The sequence below is a fragment of the Siniperca chuatsi genome, linkage group LG6, assembly GCF_020085105.1.
Source record: "Siniperca chuatsi isolate FFG_IHB_CAS linkage group LG6, ASM2008510v1, whole genome shotgun sequence".
Lineage (NCBI taxonomy): Eukaryota > Metazoa > Chordata > Actinopteri > Centrarchiformes > Sinipercidae > Siniperca > Siniperca chuatsi.
Window position 1 is genome coordinate 1,747,818 of NC_058047.1, and position 20,255 is coordinate 1,768,072.

A 20,255-nucleotide genomic window follows, 5' to 3' on the forward strand; every position below is an offset into this window, starting at 1 on the left:
CTGCCTGCTCAGACGCTGAAACAACGATAGATCGCACAAAGAAACGTATTATTATTTATTTCTTTTAAGGTTCAGCGTCAGTTCTCTTCTCTCAGCGTCATGTTTTGGACAGTAAACTTTAACATGTTCCGCAGTTTCTTCAGTGTTTAAATAACGTGCTGTTTAATCCTGCGAGACCAAAACGTGGCCTGGATATGTCTGTTTCCTCCCCCGTTTCCCTCATCACACCTACTTTTCTTTGACTGTAACCACCTTCCTGTCTGCTCTTGTCACCTTTCTTTCAACTTGTGCTAAATTGAAGTTTTCACATCAGTTTTACTAAGCAGTACTGAAATGTGCGATTGGGTTTTGCGGCTTCCTTTGCGCGCTTTCATTTCCTTTGATTCCTAAATGTGCTGGTGACCATACAAGTGTCACATTCAGCCCCGTCGTTTGAACTCTACACAGCAGCTCACTGTCACGTCAGTGCACACAGGAGAAAGTACTAAGCAAAAAACTATAATACAATACACTATAAAAACTATAAAAACAGGTCAGAAAATAAATGAAGTACCAGGTGGGTATACCGGTTGATGATGATAATACAGTATAATAATACAATGTAATAATATAAATAATAAGCAGTGGAAGTTAAGTGTAGCTTATTGAGATTATTAAGATATTGCACAGCAGTAATAGAGGTATATAATATCAATATCAATAAATAGGAAAAACTAAATATTGCACAGGAGTATTAAACACAGAATATTGCACAATTATGTCAAGTATTGCAGAGATGTTAATGATCAGTGTCCAGTTTAGTGACTTCGGGTCATACAGACTGACACTTAGAGGGAGGAGTTAAAGAGTTTGATGGCCACAGGCAGGAATGACTTCCTGTGGCGCTCTGTGGTGCTCTTTGGTGGGATGAGTCTTCCGCTGAAGGTGCTCCTTTGTTTAGCCAGCACGTCATGGAGCGGGTGGGAGACACTGTCCAAGATGGCGTGTAGTTTGGCCAGCATCCTCCTCTCTGACACCACCGCCAGAGAGTCCAGCTCCACCCCCACAATGTTACTGGCCTTACGGATCAGTTTGTTCAGTCTGTTTGCGTCCGCTACCTTTAACCTGCTGCCCCAGCATGCAACAGCATACAGGACAGCACCGGCCACCACAGACTCATAGAACATCTTCAGCATTGTCCGGCAGATGTTGAAGGACCTCAGCCTCCTCAGAAAATAGAGGCGGCTCTGGCCCTTCCTGTAAACAGCCTGAGTGTTCTTGGTCCAGTCCAGTTTGTTATCTAAGTATACTCCCAGGTACTTGTAGTCCTCCACAATGTCCACACTGACCCCCTGGATGGAAACCGGGGTCACTGGTGCCTTGGCCCTCCGTAGATCCACAATCAGCTCCTTAGACTTTGTCGCATTGAGCTGCAGATGGTTCTGCTCGCACCATGAAACAAAGTTCCCCACCACAGCCCTGTACTCCGTCTCATCACCACCGCTGATACATCCCACCACAGCAGAGTCATCAGAAAACTTCTGAAGGTGGCAGGACTCTGTGTGGTGGCTGAAGTCCGTGGTGTAGATGGTGAAGAGGAAGGAGAGAGACACAGTCCCCTGAGGGGCCCCAGTGTTGCTGACCACGCTGTCTGACACACAGTGCTGCAGCCGCACATGCTGTGGTCTGCCAGTCAGGTAGTCCACAATCCAGGACACGAGGGGGCGTCCACCTGCATCGCTGCCAGCTTCTCCCCCCAGCAGGGCAGGCCGGATGGTGTTGAAAGCACTGGAGAAGTCAAAAACATGATCCTCACCGTGCTTGCCGGCCTGTCCAGGTGGGTGTGGATGCGGTTAAGCAGGTAGATGATGGCGTCCTCAACTCCCAGTCGGGGCTGGTAGGCGAACTGAAGGGGGTCCAGGAGGGGTCTGACGATGGGCGTGAGCTGTTCCAGCACTAGTCTCTCCAGGGTCTTCATTATGTGGGAGGTCAGCGCCACCGGTCTGTAGTCCTTGAGCCACTGGGACGTGGCGTCTTCGGCACAGGAACGAGGCAAGATGTCTTCCACAGAATGGGGACCCTTTGAAGACTCAGGCTCAGGTTAAAGACGTGTTGAAGGACTCCACAAAGCTGGGTGGCACAGGCTTTTAGCACCCCGCTAAAATTATTACATTGTATTATTATACTGTACATACTTATCAACCTGTAAATCCACTTTGTACTTAATTTATCTTTGCTGTATTATATTCTGATTTGCACATCTCTTGTTTCTTACTAGAAATAATTGTCTCATTGCGGACTTGTTTTATTATTATTATTTCTATTTCTATTCTATTAGTACTTCTTCTATTTCCTGTGTGCGCTGACGTGACAGTGAGCAGCTGCAACGAAAGAGTTTCCCCTCGGGGATCAATAAAGTGTTTCTGATTCTGATTGACTTGTAGCTGCTGATTTGGATGTGAGGTTGACCCCTGTTGTTTCTCAAACCACAGAACATCTCTTCCTTTCTCGTTCCTTCACGAGAAAACATCACATCATTTGACACACACCGAAGTCTAATTTACAAAGATAACCTCTCTAAAGAAATATCAGATGCGGTCAACGCCATCATAATTATGGGTAAACATCACATTCATTTATGTAAATAAGTAGAAGTTTTAAAAACGAATTAAAAAGTTATTATCCTTCTTTACTGAATGTAGCTGAGACACACCATCATTACAAAAGAGGAGTCACAATATGGCAGATTCTGGTGTTCTGACCACGATGAAAGGTCCATTTAATCGGCTCTGCTGCAAATGTAATATATAAAAAATATGGATCTGAAGATGCCTTGCCTTGTATTTATATATATATATATATATTTATATACTTGTTCTTTATATTTTAATGTATCAGCGTACCTTTTATTTATTGTCGACAGTGCCTTGCTAACTCTAGTTTGCAGAATACAAATCAAGATTCCTACTGGAAACTTCAACATACCGAATAAAGTTTATATTTGAAAAATAATAAAAAGGCCTGTAGCTGCTGCAGTGGTGGAGGACGTATTCATACCACACCGGCAGACCGGGCACTGCAGAGGAAGTAACTTTACTCAAGTACTGAACTTAAGTACACATTCGAGGTACTTGTACTTTACTTGAGTCTTTTCTTTTTTGCAACTTTCTACTTCCACTGCGCCACGTCTCTGAGGGAAATATCGCACTTTTTACTTCCCTACGTTTGTCTGACAGCTTTAGTTACTTTACAGATCAGTGTTTCATCCCCTTCCTGTCCAGTGAAAACCTCGTATCTCCAGATGTTTGTGATGAGCTGAAGGATGAAGAGTTTCCTTCATGTACTGAGGAAACTCTCCTCCTCCTGAAGCTGAATAAACTCTTTAACCCCCCCTCGGATCAGCTGGGAAACGCATCGTCACAGAGCTGAAAACAGGCTGTTTCTCTGAGCTCAGGAAGACTTGGATACGTGGTTCTCACAGGACGGCGACGCTGCAAACACGTGATGACCTTATAGACCATGATGCATTGCTGCAGATGAAACTACCCAACATCTGCAGCAGTAAAATGCAACACACACATGAATGCAGCAGGAATATGAATCCAGAAACATCAGATATAATAAAACACTGACAGGAAGCGTTTTACTGCACAGGGACGACTCTCACTGTCACACTTTAAGTGCATTTATCTGATTATACTTTTACTGAATTAAGGTTTTGAATATTTTTACTTGTAGTGGAGTATTTTCAGTGTGTACTTTTACTTAAAGGGTCAGTTCACCCCCAAAACCAAAAACACATATGTTTCCTCTCACCTGTAGAGCTGTTTATCCATCTGGATTAGTTTTGGTGCGAGTTGCAGAGTTTTGGAGATATCGGCCGTAGAGATGTCTGCCTTCTCTCGAAGATAACGGGAGTACATGGTGCTCGGCTTGTGGAGCTCAAAGCGCCAAAAAAATACATTTGAAAAACTCAACAGCAACGTCCAGGGACATTTTTCATTCCCAGTCCAGCCCGGCACACTGTAGAAATACTCTGTTATGAGTAAAAGTCCTGCATTGAAAATGTTACTTGTGCAAAAGTCTGTGAGTGTGATCAGGAAAATATAATATAGTAATATAATATTGTGTAATGGGCCATTCTGCATAATGATCATTTACTTTTGGCACTTCAAGTATATTTTGATGTGAATACTTTTGTACTTAAACATAAATGAGATTTTGAATGCAGGACTTTTACTTGTAACAGAGTATTTCTACACTGTGGTTTTACTACTTTTACTGAAGTAAAATAACCGAGTACTTCCTCCCCCGCTGCTGACTGCACTTACTTTCGCTTTAGTATCATGAACCATGTGTGCTTGCACATGATGAGTCATCCACTTGTTGGTCCAATGAGGATGTGCTTCCTCTCCACACCCTGAAATGTTGATGTCATTTTGAATAAGTAGCCATGTGCTTCTGAGCGCGTGGCTACTTATTATTCAGAATGACCACTGTTATGCAATCCTGCCTCTAGCTGTAAACCACAGCCAGCTGTTTATCTTCTTAGTCACAGTTCCTCTGCACGTGCAGTAAAGACACTGCTCCTGCATGGTGATTCATCTGATATTTTGTAAGATATTTCACAGACTGACACGGTCATCATGAGAGCAATTACACTCTGCATCAAAACCTTTACTTCCTCCAGATTTTCACATTCCAGTAAATACATAAAGCGAGCTCTGCCGCCACTGATAGGCTCTGCTGTGTAGTCGGTGTAGGGAAAATGGTTTAAAAAGGACACCAAAATATGTAACGATAATTAAAATAAGCCTCAAAGAGACACCAAAAATATTTAGCATTAACACATTTATTAACACATTTGCTTGACTCGTGTACAGTGACAATAATACTTCATACACAATAACTCACAAAACCCCAGCTTCTTTTTAAATGAAAGGTTTATTAAACTACTAAACATACAAATGAGTGAATAAACTCGTACAGCTCTTTAAGCATAAATTCAAGCACCTTCAAGGTACCTAAACCAAACATTTTCAGACTTGCGAAGCTATAAATGCAATTTTCATTTCAAATATTAAAAGATTTTCACATGGGATGTGCGCTCTACCAGGTGAGCTACCGGGGCTCCCCTAATAAGTACTCTTCTTAACGGTGGGGTATGCGATTCTGGAGAAATCCAATGCCACGACAAATACTATGATATAGATCAGGCCTATTCAACTGGCGGCCCGCGGGCCACATCTGGCCCAGCAGCAGCCTCCGAGCGGCCCAGCGTACATGAATCTGATATGTGACAAAATAAGTAAACTACATATACAGTGTGTGGAAGCAGCTAACGAGGGAGCCGTCTCGCTTCCTTCTCATCTCTGCTGAGAGCTGCACATGCTCAGTACCAATCGGGCAGGATGTTCACGGATGTAGTGCCGCCGCCGATCACATCTTTCACAAATCAACGTTTTCTCACGTGAGCTCCGACCAGCTGAGCAGCTTTTCAACACATCTGGCTGTCGGCAGTCGCAAGCAGGAAGTGCTCTGCTGAAAACGTGTCTCTGAAAACCGTGAAACGCAAATTCGACAATGAAACCCGTCAGTTTAACGCCGCCTGGACTGGCGAGTGTTTGTTAATTTTACCGCCATCTATTTTTTATTTCATTCATTTGCATTTGTTTCAAAATTTACCAAAAACTAAACAAAAGGTTTTAAGTAGGCTGCTGAAAATGTCTGGCCCATCTGCATTTCCTGGTTTGAAAATCTGGCCCAATTGAATTTGTAACTGACTAGCCCTGATAGAGAGTGAACGACAACACCAGCAAGTAATGTAACCAACGTTAGCTAGGTTGTGGGTTGCTGCTGTAGGGACAGTTTGAGAGGACGAGACGGTTTCCCAGAGCCAGCACAGCAGCTCCAGACAGCGACGCTCACAACTCTCCTGCTGCTATAGCTAACATCACAACAACAGCAGCATCTTGGCAAACTAGAAAGCAAGCTGAATGTCCGTGGGCAGGTCGTTTAACGTCACCTGACACACAAATCATGGCTGTGTACAAACACCGGAGGGTTTCTCAGCGCTCACGCTGAACGGACAGCCAGCGGACCGTCAGGAGATATTTGCTGAATCTGACAAAAAGACGTGTACTGGATTAGAATCGCACACACCCCACCATTAAATATAATAGCATCAGTCAACTTCTGTCTCTGTGATGACATCACATGATACATTCAGTTGTCAGCCTTGGTGATGTCATCACCCCCTCCGGCATCAAGCGCTGAGCCGCAGTTTAAGCTCGCCGGTTTGACTGCGTGTTGAACCCTGAGGACACAGGAGAGCTGATCAGGAAACTATAGATGGAAGAAAGTTCACAGTTTTTCAAGTCCGTCTTAAAACAACAGTCAGGTGCACACACGAACACTGAAGCAGGTTCTGCTCGCTGTAATCATTCCTCCTGTTCATACCTTCCTAACACGCTTCCAATCCACAGTCCTTGTTCTGTGTACAAATATCTTCTAAAGTTTATCTGACGCGATAATACGAGGCTTCACCAGTCTCGAATCGACTAACTCAAGACTGGCGAAGCCTCATATTATCGCGTCGGATAAACTTTCGTGCACAGAAAGAGGAAGAAGAGGCTTTAGGCCAAAATATTATTTCGTCATTAAATTGTTGCCACCGGATTTTTCATTACCTCTGAACTCAAGACACGTACAGACTATCGGAAACAAACACTGGTTGTTTCTATGTGCACGCGCCTCTCGGAGACTGCCACTGTATGGCTCATCATCAGGTTTGAATTAATACATTTATTCAATATTCAGTTTTCCATATTGTTTCATTTGTGATGAATTACTTCCTGATTGGCATGCTGCAATCTTAAATATCTTTACACCTGCCCTTCCTCAGATAGACTGATAACAATGAGCAGTGATGATCCATAAAAGGCCTCGATAGTTTATTGTACTACTGTTTAAACGTGTATAAATACGCTGTACTGTACATTTACTGCTTAATGAATGTTAGAGTACCACTGACTGCGACTTTAAAAACACCTACTCTCCGCACTCCTTTTCAGTTTTGGAGCGTCTCCAGCGTTTATAGCCGCAGCCCACCCCGATGATGATGAGGAGGAGGAGGACGGAGGTAATGGCGGCGGCGATGAGACTGTGCAGCTGTACCGCGTGAGCATCTGTCAGACACACAGGAAAGAAGAGACGGCAGCAGTGGGAGATGAGGATCGCCTCTTCAATTTCATATTTTCTTTGATACAGGTGAAAAACGGCTGTGTGTCCAGTTTCAGGCTTCTTGTTTTAACTTTTTATACAATACATAAACTGGACTAATATAAATTACAATTAATAGAAAACATGGATGATTTGATTACTGACTGTGTGCATTACAGTCTGCCACAGTGTACTACAGCATATTTAAATCCAGCTTTTGCTGATAATACTTAATAATAATAATAACAATACTGTAGTTTTATGTTTAAATGAAGGACTTTTACTTGTAATGGAGTATTTCTACACTGTGGCGTTTCTACTTGTACTGAGGTCAAAGACCTGGATACGTCTCCCACCACTGTCTGTGACACATGGTCTTTACCTGTCAGAGGGGGAGGGGTCTAACACACCTGAGGTTCATGCTATCCGACAGACAAAGTGCAAAAGACATAAAGCTAAATGCCACTTACCATCAGAGGGAAGTTTGGGGCATCCTGTAATAAAACAGAGCTCGTGGTTAGTCATCACAACTACAACAACACTGTTCACTACTGCAATCACTGCTAGAGTCTCTACTGTTACTGATGCTACTACTATTTAACGATTACATTTCTATTAGTACGACTAATACGGCTGTCATACTGCTACTACCACTAAAACTCCTCCAAAGCCGTTGCTCCTAGTGGAACATCTGGTACCGTTACTAATACAAAACCACTGCTTTTTAGGAGTACTACTGCCACTATCACTAATAATGCTACTATCAACTGCTACTGTTACTATAAAAACAATTCAAATAGTACTACTTCTACTGCTACTACTCCTACGAAACCACTGTTTCTAGTAGTGCTACTGCTGCAGTTACTCTTGCCACTAGTGATGTGTGAGTCGCTCCTTTAAGCGAACGATGGGAGCCGATCAGAGCAGAAATATTTTTTGTTTCACATCATATCATAGAAATATTAAATTGATGTGTCTGTATAGAGTTGTGTAATTATTAACCACACTATTACATTAGCAGGGTGTTATTTTTGTTGTACAACTAGGAAAGTTATTCTTGACGTATCCCACTTTTTAACCGTCAATGTGACAGAATATTTCAACATATTGCAGATGAAGAATCTTGCATATAGTAACTGAGTAAAGTAACTGAGGCGGCGACCAGCAGAAGTGGCACTGAACGAAGAGCCGCTCGGGAGCCGAAAGATCCGGCTCCCTTCAAAGAGCCGTAATTCCCGTCACTACTTGCACACAGTGAAGCTTTTCTCAGTGGAATCAAACTCTGCAAGCTTCTTACCGCTCTTTGAGATTTTGACCTGCGCTCCAACAGCCTCCATTATTATTTTCACACCGTCCGTCAGGCTACGGCACACGGCGAAGACGATTTGGTCCCAACAGACCAGGCAGCGGGAGTCAGGAGGGGGGGAGGAGGAGGAACAGAGGGGGAGGGGGACGTCCTGACTGCTTCTGCTCCAGAGATCCCCACTTTCAGTGTCTTCATCGTACACCAGGTTGGCGTTCACAGCAGCTGGGTCGGATGAGCTGAAACAACTGAGGTTCATCTGTGGAGACGAAGACAATACAGTTTGTTGGGAAGCCTGTCTCTGCTTTCTGTCCCTGACAGCAGAGAGATATTCTGCCAGTTCATCGTCTCTTTTTGAGGGCCAGTAGTCAGTCTCAGCTCCAGCTGACATAGGGCGCTCTTTTCTGGGCTCATCTCTTGGGTTTGGAGGGCTGGATTTAAGGTGATTAAAACATGCGAGCGCTCACTTTTGAATGTTAACTATCAGCAGGTATCTGCCTAATTCTGTTTTTCTGTGTACGTGTCAAATGTATCTGCCAAATTTTAATCTTAATTGCATTTAGAGCTCTTAGAGCTTTTTCTTTTAGTGCATTCACTGCCGTGTTGAAACTCCCTGATGCTGTCATGGTTATACCGAGGTAGGTATAACTCATACTGTGTTCACTGATACGATTAGTTTTGGTAAACTGGTATTTGTTCTCCTGGCATCTGGGGCGTTTTTGACAAATCACGGCATTAGTTTTCTTCGTATTTCCTGCCAGGGCCCAGGTCTGACAGCACTTTGCAGCAACAGCTAGACGTAGTAGGATCCACGCACTGTACAACAGGTTCATCTATATACACATTAAATAAAGTGTTCAGTTGCAGCCCTGACGAACACCTCTGCTCTGGGTGAAGGATTCAGTTTGTTTGTCTCCGATTTTAACAAACACACTGATTTAACCAGATCATACATAAGTCTGTGATAGAGCCCTGCGTGCCAAATAGAGTCGAAAGCTTTCTTGAAGTCAATAAAATAAGCGAATGTCTTACCATTTTTTGTCCATGTTTGTTAATTAAAGCGTGAAGGGTGTCAGTGGTGCGGTATTTTGGGAGGAAGCCAATTTGATTTTTAATCAAGATGGAGTCTTCAAGGATTTTACCCAGAAAACTGCTGACACAGACGCCTCGGTAGTCACCAGGGTCTCACTTGTCCCCACGCTTATGAATAAGGGGAAATTAGCCCTTTGCGACTGTAGTACGATACAACTTCAACACGGCATCTCTGCAATTTGTTTTAAACGCTGTCTGGACCACAAGCTTTTTGTTTAAAGCCAACATATTTAAAAAAAAAAAAAAAAATCAGTTTCTCAAACAGAGCAACAAAGATTACACCGATTATGACGTTAACACTGTCACACTGGAAACAGGACTGCAGTAACACTCAGGGTGGCACTCAGGCAGAGACAGTCTCTCCGGTGTCATGTGTGTGAATTTGTTTGCTACACCTCCTAAATAAATCAATAAATAAGTGTGATGCAGGCTGGCAGCAGCAGAGAGAGAGAAAGAGAGAGAGATTGTTAACAAACTAACTCCATTTCTGTTGATGGCGTGAATAAAATATGACATTTTTGAATGAGATCTGGTGTGTAAAAGCCCTCCTGCCCCTCCTGACAAGAAACATTTTTTTTTTTTTTAAATCTCTGACAAACTGCATCACTTTAACAATGTTATTATTTTTCCTAACTGGAGGTTTCAGTTTAAACACTAAGACACGTCTGGCAATAAGACGTTTTACTCACCATGTGGAGGTCGAGGACTGAGCGATGCACAGCTACTACAGCTGACAGGAAGGAGGGAGGAAGGAGGGAGGAGGAAGGAGGGAGGAGGAAGGAGGAAGAAGGTTGCGTCAGATGGGAGTCGGTGGCTCAGTGTTATCGCCCCTTTTCTTAGAAGACTTCATTTTATAGACCCTCTGTAGTCCCTAATTAGCTCCATCCATAAGTTACCTATGCTATGAAGTGGCACGGATATTTCCCATTGTAGTTCTTATTGCGCATCGGTTTAGGAGACTAAGATCTCACTATATGACTAATCTGACTGAATGCGGGCCTCCGGGCTCCGGCTCTGTCCGTGTCCGCCTCCCCCCCTCTCTACCTCCGGCCTCAATGGCGGAGCAGCCGCCGACTATGCGGAAACGATGCGCCATGCTAAACGTCGCCATATTGAGACAGCTCATACTCCCCAAAGTCGATTAAAAAAAAAAAGACACCGACTTTGGACGCAGTTTCCCAAACTCGATGTGAAAAATAAACATCAAGTTTCACACAAAAAAACCCCACAAAATGAGAGAGACAATTTCACTTCTTCTTCTTCTTCTGCTGCTGCTTCTTCTTCTGCTGCTTCTTCTTCTTCTTCTTCTTCTTCTTCTTCTTCTGCTGCTTCTTCTTCTTCTTCTTTCTTCTTCTTCTTCTGCTGCTGCTGCTGCTGCTTCTTCTTCTTCTTCTTCTGCTGCTTCTGCTGCTTCTTCTGCTGCTGCTGCTGCTTCTGCTGCTTCTTCTTCTTCTTCTGTTGAGTTTTATGGCGGTTGGCGTCCCTAATTGCGCATTACCGCCACCTACTTTTAATTTTAACAGCTTCACAGTTTAAACTATTTACAGCGTCCACCCAAAGTGATCCCGTGCCATAGTCTATAACTCTAAATGCACGAATCTTCAGGGCTTTATCTCTCTGACGCTTCGATACAAAGTCAGTGATAAACATCCAAAAAATAAACTTTCTCCTCTGACTCCATTTCCGCCCCGGGTTTTTCCAACCCCACTTGCTAGTTCGCAATGTCCCATAGCCTTGTCAATTTGAATTTCAGAGATGTGAATGTGTGAAAGGGAAAATAAAAAGACAAAAAAACAAAACAAAACAAAACAAAACATAAAATAATTAAAAAACTGAGTAAGCAAAAAGTGTGAATACCAAACGGATGATCTGGGAAGACAATAAAACAGGCCGCTCTTAGAGACATTGAAGGGTTAATATTATTATTATTTTTTTTGGGTTGGTTCTCATCCACTACAGCACAAGCTGGGTGTAATCGGGACATTACAACACAGAGCCCAAGAAGTGTCCACCGGCTCAGAGGGTAAGAAGAAAGAGGAAAGGCATGTCCAGAGTGCACTCTCAGCCTGTGGTTATCCTACTTAGGCTATGAACAAAGTTAAAAGAGCCAAAAAACAGGACAAAAGTGGAACAGAACCAAGAAGGAACGGTGTCTCCATCCCTTATGTATCTGGACTGTCTGAAAAACTACAAAGGATCTTTAGACAGCACGTTGTTCCTGTCTTCTTTAAACCAGGCAACACTTTAAGACAGAAACCCGTTCGCCCTAAGGACAAGTTACCCACACAGAAACAGAGCAATGTAGTTTACTCCATTCAATGCAGTGAGGAAAACTGCAAAGAACGGTACATAGGTGAGACCAAACAGCCACTTAACATAAGACTTTATCAGCACAGACGACACGCTAACTCAGGATTGCAGAGCGCCGTGCATTTGCATCTAAAAGCTACAAACCGCACATTTGAAGACAGCGAGGTGAAGATTCTAAGTAGAGAGAAGAGTTGGTTTGAACGAGGAGTAAAAGGAGCCATTTTTGTGAAAAAAGAAAACCCCTCTTTGAACAGAAATGGTGGTCTGAGATTCAATCTGCCCAAAGTTTACCACAGTGTGTTAGCACCGTGGTCAAGCCAATCACATGCTAATCAGGTACTTAACAGTGATGAGGGAGGTGCAGCCAGAAAACAATAGGCCTGATTACTGATTACTGGGCCATCATGGAAACAATTAGGTCAGTTTCAGGTGAAACCAGGCAGAGTAATCAACAGATACTCAGGTAGACTCCTTCCTGAGGGCAGGGCTTATGTAACACAGAGTAGCTTAAATTTCCAGTTCCCGTCCCATTTATTTATTTATTTTTTCACAATTAAGAATGACTTCCGGATGGGAGCCGAAACGTCTTGATTCTGAAAACAGCGTCCAGACGACTACGACTGAAACCTTTTCTACGTTCTCAAGGAAGTCTGTAAACTATCTAACTGTCTTTCCCCTAGCAGCCAGCTTCAAGGTCCTTTTTTTCTTTCCTCTTAATTGTGGCAGAAGCGCTCCTAAGAATCCAGCCAAAATATTAAAAAGCACAAAGAGGCCATTTAAAACACCAAAAGAAGTTATTATAGTTGGGGAATGCGGGTTAAAGAATAAATATGGGTTCTAACAACAATAGCAAAACTTCTGAGAATGAAAGATCAAAACTGCTATCACCTATGTTGAAATCCCTTAATATAAACTACATGATTACCAATTATGGTAAGCACAGCATTGACCAGCTGGACATCTGGGTAAAAGAATTTGGTTTTCCATCAACCGGCAGCTTCTCTCTCAGACAGACAGAGATATTAAAAGGCAAATTAGAAGAGAAAGAACAAGTCACTCAAAAGAAAAGAAATAAGCAATTTAAAGCAGACTGGAAAGCTTATGCTTGTTGGCAGCATGAAGCCCATATCAGGGATAAAAAAATAAATAAGGCAGGGACAGATCAGCCAAACACCTCTGTGTCTCAGTATGTCCCACAGTGTGCCAAGCTGGATCTGGACCTGGACTCGGCCGCCGTCAAGGAAGTCAGCCTCAACAACGAGCAGCAGCAGCACCAGTAGAGGCGCAACCACCAACTGCGGCCTCGATACACCTGGATGAGGCAACAGGAGGACAAGGATCCTTCATTCCCGCACCTCCAACACCCAAAGAGGCCTACAAATCACATCGGGGTGGCCCAAACACCTCCAATCGCCCTTCCAGCCCTCATCGCACTCGAAGCAACAAAGAATTCCGGCCCAGATCAAACTCCTGCACCTCCTTAAAAGCGATTGCACCGATGATGGAGGTGGCAGCAGGAGATGGGACCTTACAGCTGATTTTCATACCATGGACATATGCGTGACCTGGGAGTATGGTAACCTGGAGACCATAGAGAGACACGCTATCCATGCAGAAAAATTCCTCAAAGATGAGCAAAGGAAGAAAAGTACGCAGCTGACGGACAGATGGCGCAGCTGAGGGCGTATGAGAATCAGAACAGAGGCCGAGACCAAGGCCGACGGGGACGTGGAGGAAGAGGAAGAGGACGAGGAAGGAGTGACGCTTGTTTCAAATGTGGTAAAATGGGACATTGGGCAAACGATTGCCCCAAGAATCATGAGCAGGCTGATTGACTAGATGGGGTGTCGACGCCAGGTCGGGAAGGAGCTGGCTTGAACACTGAACTGGAGACGACAGAGCATTCTTCACATCAGTTACGTAAGAGCACCCACACTGACACGAAAGAGCATGTGAACACACAAGACACAGAGCATGAGACACCGACACACACACACACAGACATTGATAAGTGAGGCTATCTCTTACCTTGAGCACACACAAGCCACTGATGACAAAGCCCCAGCAGAGATATACACCGAATATACACATGATGCGTACAAACGCATGCCTGAACACACAATCAATGTTGCTGGAAAAGATATTGTTTTTCTTGTGGATTCTGGTGCGACTGATTCTGTCATCAGAGAGTCAGAATTTGCGGTCCTTCCAAAGATGAGCGGCAGATTTGTGAGGACAGTGGGAGTTTCAGGAACACCCCTGGTGGAAAGGTATACCACACCATTGCCATGCAGTGAAGAAATTGAGAAACACTTTAAACATTCATTCTTGTTATCTAAACGATGCCCGATCAACATTATCGGAAGAGATATGATGATAAGATTAGGGATTATTCTGATTTCCACTCCTGAAGGCATCGTTGTAGCCAGAATTTCTGACACTGCATCGCAATATGTGAAACACAGTAGCAGGGAGCTGATGTACTCTTATCAATGGAAACTGCCTCACACAGCTGCTGGCTCTTTAAATAACACTCTGATTACCGAGGTCACAGCTCTCTTTCCAGACAACTATACACGAATAGACATCAAGTCGCCACAAGAGTTACACTGCACATCACATGTACATCTTGGGGTTGATAAACATTTTGAGGACACATGGTTCAGGCAAGACAAAGAGAGAAACACACTAAAGCTGACCTGGTTGTACTGGAATGATAAAAGATGCACTGTCTCAGTAGCTTTCGATGATCCACTGTGTAAAGCTTTGTTTCAGGTCCCTAACACATATCCTCATGTCCCCCTGGTCAAAGCAAAGCAGGATACATGGGAATGCTTGGGCCCTTGGACCAGACGTTGTGAGGAAGCTGCTGGCTGGGTAGAGACATCAGACGCAGGGGTGGAGTTTCACAACCAACTTCAGGTATTCCAGAAAAGATTTTCAGCTATAGCAACAGGGGTAAGAAGCATTGAGCTCATTCCAGATTCGGAGTTTTTAATGGCCAGTTTGGTAACATCAGATGATGAAATAAGTCATGACAAAAACATTTTTGTGAAAGACGTCTCAGAAATTCCTGAGTTAAATCAGGCACCATCCTGCTTGTGGGCACAACACAAGTATGATGTAGGATTAATCAAAGATGCTGAGCCTGTAGTAATCACACCAAAATCTTCATACAGGCCGTGTCAGAACCAATATCCTTTGAAGAAGGAAGCTGTTGACGGTATTAAACCGGTGTTTGATTCTCTTTTAAAAGCAGGAGTGATTATTCCATGCACAAATTTTCCAGTCCGAACACCTATTTTCCCCGTACGGAAACTCCGGGACGCCGGAGAGTAACAAAATTGGAGATTCGTGCAGGACTTGCGGGGGCAGTAAATACAGCAGTACATGCAAGAGCATGCAATGTTCCCAACCCACACACAATACTCTCACAGGTGCCACCTGGGAGTAAGTGGTTTTCAGTTGTTGACCTGGCTAATGCGTTTTTCAGCATCCCAGTGGATCCTGACAGCCAGTATCGGTTTGCTTTCTCTTTTGAAGTTAAGAGTTTAACATTCACCAGACTCATCCAAGGGTATTTGGAGAGTCCTGGAATCTTTAACGATGCGTTAAAAAACAATTTGGAAATGTTGAAATTGACAGAAGGAAGTGCGCTGCTACAATATGTAGATGACCTCATGATCTGCTTAAAACAAGAGAAGCTTGTGTAAAAGACACACTAGCTCTGCTCAATCGCCTTGCAGATATTGTACATGGGAAAGGTCTTGCAGCAAAAGACAAAGTCCACTGGACACCAGAAGCGGAGAAGGCTTTTGTGGATTTAAAGCTGGCCCTCCAGACACCCCCAACTCTTGGTCTCCCTGACAGTAACAGACCTTTCACGCAGACTGTTGACGAGAGGGGTGGGTTCATGACTTCTGTACTACTACAAGAACATAGGGGGAGACTGAGACCAGTAGGCTATTTTTCCAGCAAGCTTGGCCCGGTAGCAGCTGGGCTGCCAAATTGTCTGAAGGCTGTGGCTGCTGCAGAGAAAGCTGTCATAGCCTCACGTGACATTGTGGGTTATGCTGATCTGACATTGTTGGTTCCACATGCTGTCTCAATGATATTGCTTGAACAGAAAACATCACATCTCTCAACAGCCAGGTGGTTAAGATACAACACCATATTGCTTGAAATGCCTAATATCACTGTTAAGAGATATACAGTGCTTAACCCAGAAACTCTCCTCCCTACAGCGGCAGACGGTTTGCAGTAACAACATTGTATGAAACAATTCTGGCTAAACCACTCCCATCAAATTACTCAGCACAGGCAGCAGAGTAAGTTGCATTAACGGAAGCATGTAAATGTGCTAATGACCAAACTGTGAACATTTTCATAGATAGCAGATATGCATGGGGAGTGGTGCATGATTTTGGAAAACTCTGGGCAAACAGAAACTTACTTACATCCACAGGCAAACCCATCGCACATCACACACTGGTTGCTGAAGTCTTGGATGCTGTGCTGTTGCATAAGCAGATTTGTAAACGTGATCTCGCAGGGGAATGCCAGAGCGGATAAGGCAGCAAAAGCTGCTGCCAAACAAACACCAACCACTCTATGTGTTGCATTAACTAATGAACCTCTGACACCTACAGCTGATCTGCAGGAACTGCAGACGAGAGCAACGGCAGAGGAAAATGCAGTGTGGCGAAAGGCAGGCTGCACTATCACAGACAAAGTGTGGTATGGACCAAGTGACAGACCATGCTTACCGAAGTATCTGTTCCATTATTATGTTGTGTTGACCCATGGGCGAGACCATGGGTCAAAGAGGAGCATGGTGCTGGAGCGGAACAGATGCTGGTTCGCAAAGGGATTTAACAACTTCTCTCAAAAATTTTATTTTGCCAAAAATGCAGATGGATTTCACTGAGCTGACACCCAGCGAGGGAAAGAAATATTGTTTGGTCATTGCTGACATGTTCTCTAAATGGGTAGAGGCCAAACAGGATTCAGCAGCAGTAGCAAGGAGTCTTATGCGAGATATCGTCCCATGCTGGGATATTCCAGATAAGATCTCCAGCGATAACGGCACACCTTTCATGAGCGCAGCATTGAAGAGTGTAGGGGAGTATCTCGGTATTGATTTAAAACATCATTGTGCTTATCACCCAGCCAGCGCAGGAGCCGTGGAGAGGGAGAACAGTTCTCTGAAAAACAAGCTCGCTAAGTGTTGTGATGAGACAGGGCTGCCCTGGACAAAAGCACTGCCCATTGTTCTGATGTACATGAGGTCCAGGATAAGAAGCAGGGGGGGTCTCAGCCCTTTTGAAATCCTATTTGGCAGGCCATTGAACACTGATATTGGGCCAGTGAAAAGACAATGTCCTGACACCAGCCAATGTGAGGATGAGATGCTACGCTATTGCACAAACTTGTCCACTGTGCTTTCTGATATTCACAAACAGGTGAAGGAAGCCATTCCAAAGGCTGCAGAGAGGAAACTGCATGACTTGGAGCCTGGTGATTGGATCGTGGTGAAGGATTTCAGACGGAAGAACTGGTGGGCTTGCAGGTGGAATGGTCCCTACTGGATCTTGCTCACCACTGAAACAGCTGTAAAGGGGGCAGAGAGAGCTACGTGGATCCACGCCACCCACTGCATACGAGTACCAGACCCGGGGCCAGCAGCCAAACACCAGACAAGTGAGATCGAGATCAGCGAGTGAACCGAACCTTCCTCCCCTTGTGCATTCAGGGGGTATTTGAGGGGAGTGGCGGTCCCGAGGGGGGGGTTTCTCTGAGCACAGAGATTCCACTGGGACCACCTAGAACCACTACCCTCCCGAACCAACATCACGGGCACACTGATTAGGGGGTAGGCAGAGGTGACACAACTGATAAGATGACACTTGAGACCAGAGAAAGATGGCGATGGAGGGGTGACGGACTGAGAAGCCACGGAGACGGGGTGCTGGCCGCTGTCATCATTGTCCTGTCATCAGTCTCACTAATGGAAACATTCAAATCACAACTAACCACAGAAGAAGGAGGGGTCAAAAGGGAGGTGCCACCCATCTTCCCCAACATCCCAGCTCAGCTGGAAGACAACACATGGTATGCAACTATACTGACTATTGCCAGAAAAGTGACTAACCAGAGCTGCTACGCCTGTGTGCAGCTCCCCCATGGGGTGGGGGATTCCATCCCAGGGGAGCCCACGCCATTAAATGTCTCCGAGACCCTAGGAGTCATGGTGGCATTCACCCGGGGGGGTTACTCTGCAGAACAGAACAGTGAGAGACATGGGAGCTGCACTCAAGCTATGTAACATCAGCATCACCAACTACGACGGCTCCACAGCCAGGGTTTGGAACATGAGCCAAATAACCCAGCAAGGAATTCATCGGCCCATCATGACTACCAATCCAACGTCCCAGGCCGGTACGGTTGGATTCACCAGACAGTGCTACACGTCTAGAGACCACTTCCTGGGGACTTCAGCATGCAAACAGATTGTCACTACAACATGCGGCACCGGGTGGAACAAGGGACATACATCGCTCAGCTGAATCTGACTGACACCACCAGCTTACACCGCCCAGGAAGCTACAATCCCATCGTCCTGATGCGTACGGAGGATGGATTTGGATCCCTAAGAGAGCACGTGTGGGTATGTGGACAACATGTTTATCAATCCCTCAGACCGGGGTGGTGTGGCACCTGCTACCTTGCTAAGCTGATAACATCTGTGAACCTTCTACCCACCATCACTCATTTTCACACCCACTATGCTCACTATTACTTACCACACAGAGCACGGCGATCCACTACGAGAGCGTCACCAGGGGAGAAAGGAATCAGTGGCATCCTCCCCTGGTGGGGGACTGTGAATAATGCACACAAGATAGACCACCTGGCCATAGATCTTGAGAACTTGACGGCACTGGTAGAGGTAGGGTTTTCCACTCTCACTCCTACCATGCGGGGGATCAAAAACGTGGCCCTGCAGAACAGAATGGCTTTGGACTTGATGCTGGCTGGTCAAGGAGGAGTTTGTCATATTATTGGGACTGATTGCTGCACCTATGTTCCAGACATCACAGACAATATGACTCATGTTGTTTCCCACCTGAACGACCCGCTGCATGAGGAGAAAAGCCTGGACTCCCAGAGTGTGGGAGGATGGGATATGTGGTCATGGCTGACTATGGGAGGATGGAAGAATGTGTTGATGAAAATGTTGGCACCCGTGCTCCTAGTTATTGTGCTCTTCCTCCTTTTGACCTGCTGCTGCTTCAGATCAATGATTGCTACAGCAATTAAATCATCTATGGGTCAGTATATGAATATGCCAATAGAAACATCCAGCTGGGTTTTGAAGTATGATGCGAATTTAGAATAAAATGCTCATGTATGCTCATATATTACGGCTAGAGCTATTTATCTAATGGTTACAGTTATAATAATAATAATAATAGTTCTGTTGTTTTGCTGATTCACGCACGCATATTGGTTATAACTTAGTTTTTTGGTTTAGTCTCATTAAATTTTTTAGTTCATTCCTATTTGTGTCCAGTTATAATGATAATGATTGCTAATGACAGGCTATTGAATTGAAGTTCGCTGGATAAGCTAATGATAAGTATATGTGGGGTTTTCCCCACTTGTCTGGTTGTTTGATTTTTTTTTCCTTTCCTACTTAACATTTGTTCTTAATTATTTTGATTAGCATTTATTTTAAGATGATTTTATGCTAAAAAGAGAGGAATTGTAATGGCAAGAACAAACGGACTCTCTGATATAATAACATACAAATGTTATTATAATTGTTTGGCGTCAATACTTCATTTGCGTATGATTGTTTGGTGTGCGAGATGAGAACAGTACACTGATAATGATGACATGGAACTACAAAACATCCTATTGACTGTTATGTCCAGACTTCAGGGACACTCCTCTCCCCGGGCTGAGGAGCCGGACCCTGAAGACTGGATAAATAACTGATGCTCTTTTTCCTCTTTACTCATTCAGAGCAGATTATACCGATGTATGTTTTTGCTGCTGTGAGTCCGTCTGCAGACGCTTGAAATAAACCTACAGAAAGACGAGTGATTGCCTTGAGTGTTTCTTTATTCCGAAGGAATTACCACTACAGCTCTTTGTAGTAAAGAGAGAAATAAAACATTATTTTGTTCAAAGGTTCATTGTTGACATTGAAAATGGTAGTTTCAATTTGTCAAACATTTTTTATAGATGATTATATATATTGTTAGTGCATCATAATGCAGAAATATGTATGCAGGGGTTAATTGTCAATTAGATTCATGAATTCTAATTTTATGGCGCTCTTTCT

At 44.2% G+C, this 20,255-nt stretch overlaps 2 protein-coding genes across 3 annotated transcripts; one reads left to right on the forward strand and one right to left on the reverse strand.

Annotated features, from left to right (window-relative positions):
- Positions 1-4,904: 4,904 nt before the first annotated feature.
- LOC122877909 lies at positions 4,905-10,995 on the reverse strand. Of its 2 annotated transcripts, XM_044200102.1 has the most exons (5): positions 10,285-10,995; positions 8,498-8,762; positions 7,671-7,694; positions 7,034-7,166; positions 4,905-6,295 (listed from the first exon to the last, which is right to left on the reverse strand). In XM_044200102.1, the coding sequence occupies exons 1-5, from the start codon at positions 10,285-10,287 to the stop codon at positions 6,205-6,207; spliced, it is 516 nt and encodes a 171-aa protein (XP_044056037.1). In that variant the 5' UTR covers positions 10,288-10,995; the 3' UTR covers positions 4,905-6,204. The 2 variants fall into 2 exon arrangements, with proteins under 2 accessions (XP_044056037.1, XP_044056034.1); XM_044200099.1 differs by lacking the exon at positions 10,285-10,995 and having other exon boundaries at positions 8,498-10,278.
- Positions 10,996-14,284: 3,289 nt separating this feature from the next.
- On the forward strand, positions 14,285-19,687 carry LOC122878039. Its single transcript, XM_044200355.1, has 2 exons — positions 14,285-14,827; positions 17,368-19,687. Exons 1-2 carry the CDS (start codon positions 14,384-14,386, stop codon positions 17,626-17,628), a joined length of 705 nt encoding a protein of 234 aa, XP_044056290.1. The 5' UTR covers positions 14,285-14,383; the 3' UTR covers positions 17,629-19,687.
- The last annotated feature ends 568 nt before the right edge of the window (positions 19,688-20,255 follow it).

Coding starts and splice junctions, on each gene's coding strand:
- LOC122877909 (XM_044200099.1), bottom strand. CDS start 8,894: ATGTCAGCTGGAGCTGAGACTGACTACTGGCCCTCAAAAAGAGACGAT. Junction 7,695..8,497: donor GGTCAAAATCTCAAAGAGCG/GTAAGAAGCTTG, acceptor GTTTTATTACAG/GATGCCCCAAACTTCCCTCT. Junction 7,167..7,670: donor CCCCAAACTTCCCTCTGATG/GTAAGTGGCATT, acceptor TGTGTCTGACAG/ATGCTCACGCGGTACAGCTG.
- LOC122878039 (XM_044200355.1), top strand. CDS start 14,384: ATGTACTCTTATCAATGGAAACTGCCTCACACAGCTGCTGGCTCTTTA. Junction 14,828..17,367: donor AGTTTCACAACCAACTTCAG/GTATTCCAGAAA, acceptor ATTCACAAACAG/GTGAAGGAAGCCATTCCAAA.